This window comes from Chiloscyllium plagiosum, unplaced genomic scaffold (genome assembly GCF_037043375.1).
Source record: "Chiloscyllium plagiosum isolate Xiang-an unplaced genomic scaffold, Cpla_swu_hap1 HiC_scaffold_35, whole genome shotgun sequence".
Classification (NCBI taxonomy): domain Eukaryota; kingdom Metazoa; phylum Chordata; class Chondrichthyes; order Orectolobiformes; family Hemiscylliidae; genus Chiloscyllium; species Chiloscyllium plagiosum.
In genome coordinates, this window is record NW_028270173.1 from 41594883 (window position 1) to 41602384 (window position 7502).

Here is a 7502-nt window from a genome sequence, read left to right on the forward strand (position 1 = left end):
TTTCGTGTTTAATTGAACAGAATATCCTCATTATATTTAGGCATGCAATTTCCGCTCACCCTACATAGATCTAATGCTTATTTCGTCAAGTAAGCACATGAAAGCGTTATTCAACTTAGAACATATAACAGTACAGTCCAGGCCGTTCGGCCCTCCATGTTTTTCCGACATTTTGTCGTGCTTTAATATCAAACTAATTTTCAGATCGAAACCTCTCTAACACAGGTTTTCAAGCGCAGGAATTAAAATGCAATACATTAAAAATACAACAAAAATAATATTATAATTTCTCGCATTTGAAGGTGATATGATGAAGTAAATAGTCCCAAGAATTAAAAATGACTCATGCTTAACAACGATTATACAAAACACAGAAACTAATGTCAATCAGTTGTCCTTTGAGGATTCTCCAGACATATTAGAGACCCCAGTGTAAACTGAAGACATGCCTGCGTAGAATCATAAAGCGAAAGCTACATCCTGTGCAAACATGGAACAGCCGATTATCATACACATAGAACGTATTTACTACCCTATTCTTGCAGCCGTTGGCATCCCAGGTATGTTTCTGAAAATCAGTTAATAATTGTAAATTCTATTAATGTGATCACAGTTCTTGCTAACGGTCAAATGCTCCATTCTTAAGATGTTCAATATGCAGAAAATAATTAATTCAATCATCCATCAAACAGCAGCAACCTCTTTGCTCTGAAGTTTTCTCAGTAGAATGGTTTGACAAGCAATATAACCATTTAAATGTTTGTATGACACCTGCAGTATATTTCTGGTTGCAGACAGAAGTTGCCGCATCCAATATACCTTGAATTTTTGAAGTGGAAATGAAACCTTTAGCCTGCTATGAATACTCAGTGTGCCCTTAAGTATGTGCTAGGGGAGAAGGATTAAAAGAGCAATTGTCAGATTTCTGAATTTTGATCACTCCTCAGAGAAGCTGCAAGTGGTGCTGTGATTTTTTTTTAAAAAATGCACATTTTATAAGAAATGCACCATATATTTCGAGCACATGACCAGAAGGATGAGATTCACAAATTCCACTTTGGTCAGCAACGTACTTACACATGTTCACCTTGAATGAATCGTTGCTATTCGCTTTAGCTGATTTTCTGGGACAAGTTCAATTTATATATGCAGTCGTCTCTGGTAACAATACTTCTCATAGCTTCGCATTTAATTTATTTTTGACTGTCAATTTTAAGGTGCACACTTTGTCTCAGGCACAGTTGGTTATGTGTCTTGTATTTGGACGATTTTGATTACTTAGTTGTCTTATAGATCCTAAGGGTTGGCGCATCTGTATTTTTTTTCTGATTAAATTGCAAACCGCTTGCTGAATGCTTTCTAAAGTTATGAGCATTCCATTCTGGTGTCACTTTTGGAACTTATAAATAAAAGCCACAATCTTGAAACCTGTTTGAACTTAATAGTTTTGCTTTCAAGTAATCTTTTGATCATGTTAACACGCACCTCAAGTACAGGTGAAATTAGAATGTTATGAACTGACTTAGAAGTAGCGGTCTAATACTATGTTAGAAAATCTGACTGCATGTGTAACCTATACAATTTGGCGTGTGTATTGACAGCCATTCAATTGTAGCCTGAACGAAACATTGTATAAGTTTGATCCAACGTTTTTCTATTGATTTCAGCCCTGCTGAAATGAGGCCACGTCTACTTCAGTGCATTTTTTATAATTAAGAGTTCTTCAGCGAGCTCTGTATAACAACAACCAAATCTGTCTGTTACGCCGTATAGATAGGTTCTAAATGAATTATATTTGTCTGATAATCAGCTGCTCCAATGTTGCGCAGAAAATAGCTGTCTGTTTTACGATTTTACACAGTGAGGTCTTCAGTTTTCACTGGGGTCTCTTATATATCTGGAGAATCCTGAAAAGTCTGGTGTAGAATTTCAGAATAAAAAGGAAAATTTTAGCTCACTTGATCCGAACATTGTGCGCTAAATCACACATATAAAGTAATGGTTTTCATTTACCGTTTTTATGGCGTGTCTTCAGGTCGATTAAATGCCTTTTCGTTTTTCAAGTTTTCCAATCTATCTTTTTTAAGGCATATCATCAAAATTGCGTATCTCTTTCTCAAAACCTGAAAGTGGGGCAGTTCTGATTCCGAAGACTGGTTTGTTTGTTGAGGCACTTAGAAACACTTTTTTTTTTAATGGAGAAGCTTGTAGATTATTTTATATATTCCACGTTCAACAATGGAAATCGAGACAATTTCAATGAATTCAGAAACAAATGATCGAGCGCCAGGTACTTTTAGCATAGCAATACAATGCAATCAGAAATCATTGAACATCCATGGCTTTAGACACATTATAGATCAAAAATTTACACGTTGGCCTGTTTAGTTGTATAAGTTCATGGGAATCGTCTTAGCAGAGAACTAAACTATTTCACATGATTTCATTATTTTGAAGGTCTCAAAGAAATGTATGCACCAGGACTAACCACACTCGATTTCAAACAAATTACGTTTACTGACCAATAACTCACTATGTTAAGAATGACCATTTTTGTCTTTGTTTCGTTTCAGCTAATGTGCTAACAATTCTAATTCTTTCGCGTGGTCGTTGTGACCTCTCCAAATGTGTCACTCGATACCTGGTCTGCATGTCAACAGCTGATTTATCATTGCTGCTATTTAACGCAATACTCTATGAGATTAAGGATTCTTATTTTCCATATTCATTCCTTAACTACACCCCAATTTGCAGCCTTAACATCACTCTGTGTTTGGTTTCCATTGACTTGTCTGTTTGGTTTACTGTCGCATTCACCTTTGATCGATGTGTTGCTATTTGCTGTCAAAAGCTCCGAAAAAGCTATTGTAATGTTAAAAGTGCAAATGCAGTTATAGCAGTGATAATTATTTTGAGCATCTTGCAGACTATTCCACTGTATTTTATATTCAAACCTCGTGAAATAATTGATAATTTACCGTGGTCCTGTGCTGTGAAAACAAGCTTTCACATCCTACCAATATGGATAGCGTATTGGTGGTTGGAAACGCTTTTAACCCCATTTCTTCCCTTTATTTTGATATTACTGTTAAATGCTGTAACTATCAGACATATAATGCAGGCAAACACCATCAGAAGAGGACTGCAACGAAAGAACAATGGTGAGAACCTGGACGATCCGGAGGTGGAGAGCAGAAGAAAATCAATGATTATATTGCTGGCCATATCTGCCAATTTTATACTTTTATGGAGTGCATCCTTTGCATCTTATATTTCTGTACAATTTACGAATGCTGAATTTTTAGTAACAAATTACAACGACCCATTCATTATTCTGGAACAATCAGGATATATTCTCAGAACATTGAGCTGCTGCACAAACACCTTTATATATGTAGTTTTCCAGCGGAAATTCAGAAATGAGCTCAAACTAATGATCATTCATCCCTTTACTGTTGTAACACATTTACGTAAGTTAAATTCCTCATTGAACAAAATAAAAAGATTTAGAATCTTGTAAATTAGTGCCGTGGGTCGACAAAACTTGCCATCTTGCATCCTTTCTATTCTTCCTGCTCAGATAGATAAACTGTCATTTTCCAATATATACCATTTACCACAATATAACAAATCACTTTGCATTTTCAATCTCTTTGGCAACATTTTGTAGACGTCTTAAACCTTCCTTTGTTATCGTCCTTTGTATGTTCACCAAAGGTGACTACGAAATAATAATTACAAACCATCAATTTATTTGTATATATTGTAAGTAATTGAAACCATTCTGATTCTTGCACTACTCCACTAACCACATATTAAACGTGAAATGAAATAAACTGGCTATGTATTTTTTCTTAATTACCAGCAAAATATTGGTGCACATACATTGCCATGGGTTGCGGATGGGAAAACTGCACAGCACTTCCATTGAAAAACTCTCCCCTGCCAATTCCTAAATGGACATTCTATTTTTCGAACAATGTGATCCACTGAGCTCGTACATGCGCAGTCCTTTTTAACATTTATGCATAAAGTGTCCCATAATCCCACTATTCTGACGAACCATTCATTCCGGATAAAGGCCAAAACGTCGACTCTCCTGCTCCTAGGATGTTTCCTGACCTGATGTGCTTTTCCAGTACCACACCTTTCGAAGTTAATGCATGTCACTTCAGTACACAGAAATCACAAAGGAACATTTTGTTGGAGATGCTTCATTACTTTTACAGGGATGAGACTGCAGTCTGTACTTGCGACGAGTTTTACAGCATTTTAATTGCTGTATTTCAGTTTATTTGTTGGGTAGCTCTGAGGTCAACGATAAGCTGTCTTCTACCCTTCGTAATGTAGCGACAAGTCTTGCTGTGGGGTTGTGGTTGATAAGTGGTGGTAGGATGTGGGACGGAAAGGAAATCAACGTGACCAGATGTTCTCGAGAGCTAGCAAAGGTGATCCAATATGCAACATTATTGTTGTTCGAAGCTTCTGGGCAGTTCTGGTGCCGAGAAATCCTTCAAGCTTAGCTGATCTGTCATAGCCGCTCTAATTGTTCAATCGTGTACCCTTGCTCAATATTCTATGTTTCTATATGATGCTTCTCTGAGTATGAATACATTCGGAGAAGCGTTGGCATTGTTTCAATCCTCTGAGGCTGAGAAGAATTCTTCTGTAACTAAACATATGTGGATCGATGTGACCAACATTTGGAAGAGAAACCAGTTGGGAACTTTTTTTTCTCAAACAACTCGTACTCATTCAGTGCATGTTTTATTGACCAAGTCAAGTGGACGTTCAGGTTTCAAAATCAATTTACTTTGATGAGAACAGGCTTTGAGGCAGTTCGAGTTTCAAGATTTTTGAGGGAGTTCCAAGGCGAGAACATTAGAAATCAAACGCGAATAAGGTCAAGGTTCAATTAAATGTTATGTCTCAATGTACACGATAGCGTTGGTATATATTGCTGAGAAATCCATGTAAAATTCTTGTGATGTGGTTTGATTACATCTGTCATTAGATTATCAAATGCGTATTTTTAAAATTCAAACATTTCGAAAGTGCAATGGTGATTTGGTGAAAAAATTCTATTATTAAAAAAAGACGAACCCGGAAGACTGCAGCTAAGGTAAGGCAGTTTTCTTTTAAAATTACTTACCTGTAGCGGACAGCAGTGTTTTCCCTTTCACAGAAAGAGCGGGAGCGGCGGATGAAGTGACGAGGACCAGAGTGGCAGCCGGGAAGGAAAGCAGTGACCATATATGTCAGCAAGGCGGCGAAACCCAAGACTCTACAACTGTAGAGTCTCCCACCCGCCCTCCTCCTGTAACCTAGTTAATAAGGTAATGTTCATTCTAAACTTCCTCTATTGAATATAAGTTTGTTCTTGATTTTATAGCAACTTGAACTAAGCTTTCTACTTTAGTACTGAGTGCGTGTTCAGATAAGTCTGGTATGGATGCTAGGGCAGTTGCTTGGTCCTCCTGCAGAATCTGGCAGGTGAAAGACATGGCACACCTCTCCGCTGGCTACATCTGTGGGAACTGCACCCAACTCCAGCTTCTTGAAAACCGTGTTAGGGAATTGGAGCAGGAACTGGATGAACTACGGATCATTCGGGAGGCTGAGGGGGTAATTGAGACGAGTTACCGGGAGTTGGTCACACCTAAGGCTCAGGACAAGGATAAATGGGTTACAGTCAGGGGAGGAAAGGGGACAGTCAGACAGTGCAGAGATCCCCTGTGGACATTCTCCTCAGCAATAAGTATACCGTTTTTGGATACTGCTGGGGAGGATGACCTACCAGAGGAAAGCCATAGCTGTCAGTTCTCTGGCACTGAGCCTGACACTGTGGCAAAGAATGGAAGGGGGCAGATTAGAAAAGTACTAGTGGAAGGGGACTCGATAGTTAGGGGAATCGACAGGAGATTTTGTGGTCAGGATCGGGATTCCCGGAAGGTATGTTGCCTCCCTGGTGCTAGGGTCCGGGACGTCTCCGATCGGGTGTATAAGGTTCTAAAAGGGGAGGGCGAACAGCCAGAAATCTTGTTACATATTGGCACGAATGATATAGCCAGGAAAAGGATCGAAGATATAAAAAGTGATTTCAGGGAGTTAGGATGGAAGCTGCAAAGCAGGACGAACAGAGTAGTGTTATCTAGTTTACTCCCGGTGCCACGAGATAGCGAGGCGAGGAACAGGGAGCAGGCGCAGCTTAATATGTGGCTGTGGAGCTGGTGAAGGAGGGAGGGCTTCAGATATGTCGATAATTGGGATGCCTTCTGGGGAAGGTGGGACCTGTAAAAGAAGGACTGGTTGCATCTGAACTGGAAGGGGACCAATATCCTGGGTGGACGGTATGCTCGAGTAGTTTGAGAGGGTTTAAACTAGTATGGCTGGGGGTGGGGGGGGGGGGGGGGGGTGGAAACCTGAGCTGTATACCGGAGGTGAGAGCTGATGCAGATGAGGCAATAGGAAGAGGGAGACCAACTAGTGGGAAGGAGTTTCCTTGCAAGGAACCAAGGTATCAGTTAAACTGTGTTTGCTTTAACGCAAGGAGTATCAAGAATAAAAGTGATGAACTTAGAGCATGGATCAGTACCTGGTGCTATGATGTTGTGGCCATAACAGAGACATGGGTTTCTCAGGGCAGGAATGGTTGCTGGATGTTCCAGGGTTTAGAGCATTTAAAAAAAATAGGGAGGGGGGAAAAGAGGCGGGGGTGTAGCACTACTAATCAGAGAAGGTATCACAGCTACAGAAGCTTCCATTGTCGAGGGAGATCTGCCTACCGAGTCAGTATGGGTGGAAATTAGATGCAGCAAGGGATTAGTCACCTCTTTCGAGGTTTACTAACGGTCCCCAAAAGCAGCAGGAAGATGGAAGAAAGCATAGGTCGGCAGATTTTGGAAAAGTGTGGAAGTAGTAGGGTTTTGGTAATGGGTGACTTTAATTTTCCCAATATTCATTGGAACCTAATTCGAGCAGAAGATTGGAATGGAACTGTTTTTGTAAGGTGTGTTCAGGAGGGTTTCCTAACTCAGTACGTTGACAGGCCGACGAGGGGAGAGACCATTCTAGACTTAGTGCTCGGAAACCAGCCGGGGCAGGTATCAGATCTTGTGGTGGGAGAGCATTTTGGTGATAGTGACCACAACTGCCTCACATTCTACATAGCTATGGAGAAGGAGATGATTAGTCAAAATGGGAGGATATTTAATTGGGGAAGAGGAAACTATGATGCTATTAGACATGGGTTAGGAAGCATGAATTGGGAGCAATTGTTCCATGGTAAAGGCACTATAGACAGGTGGAGACGGTTTAAGGAAAAGTTGCTGCACGTGATGAATAAATATGTCCCTCTGAGACAGGCAAGAAGTGGTAAGATAAAGGAACCGGTGGAGCTTCTCGTCAAAAGGAAAAAGGTAGTTTACATAAGGTGGAGGAAGCTAGTGTCAAGCTCAGCTCTACAGGATTACAGGCAGGCGAGGAAGGAGCTTAAAAATGGT

General features: G+C 40.1%; 1 protein-coding gene across 1 annotated transcript; it reads left to right on the top strand.

Annotated features, from left to right (window-relative positions):
* Positions 1-490: 490 nt before the first annotated feature.
* Positions 491-4523, top strand: LOC148140708 (putative G protein-coupled receptor 139). Its single transcript, XM_087979017.1, has 3 exons — positions 491-560; positions 2574-3470; positions 4291-4523. Exons 1-3 carry the CDS (start codon positions 491-493, stop codon positions 4521-4523), a joined length of 1200 nt encoding a protein of 399 aa, XP_087835143.1.
* The last annotated feature ends 2979 nt before the right edge of the window (positions 4524-7502 follow it).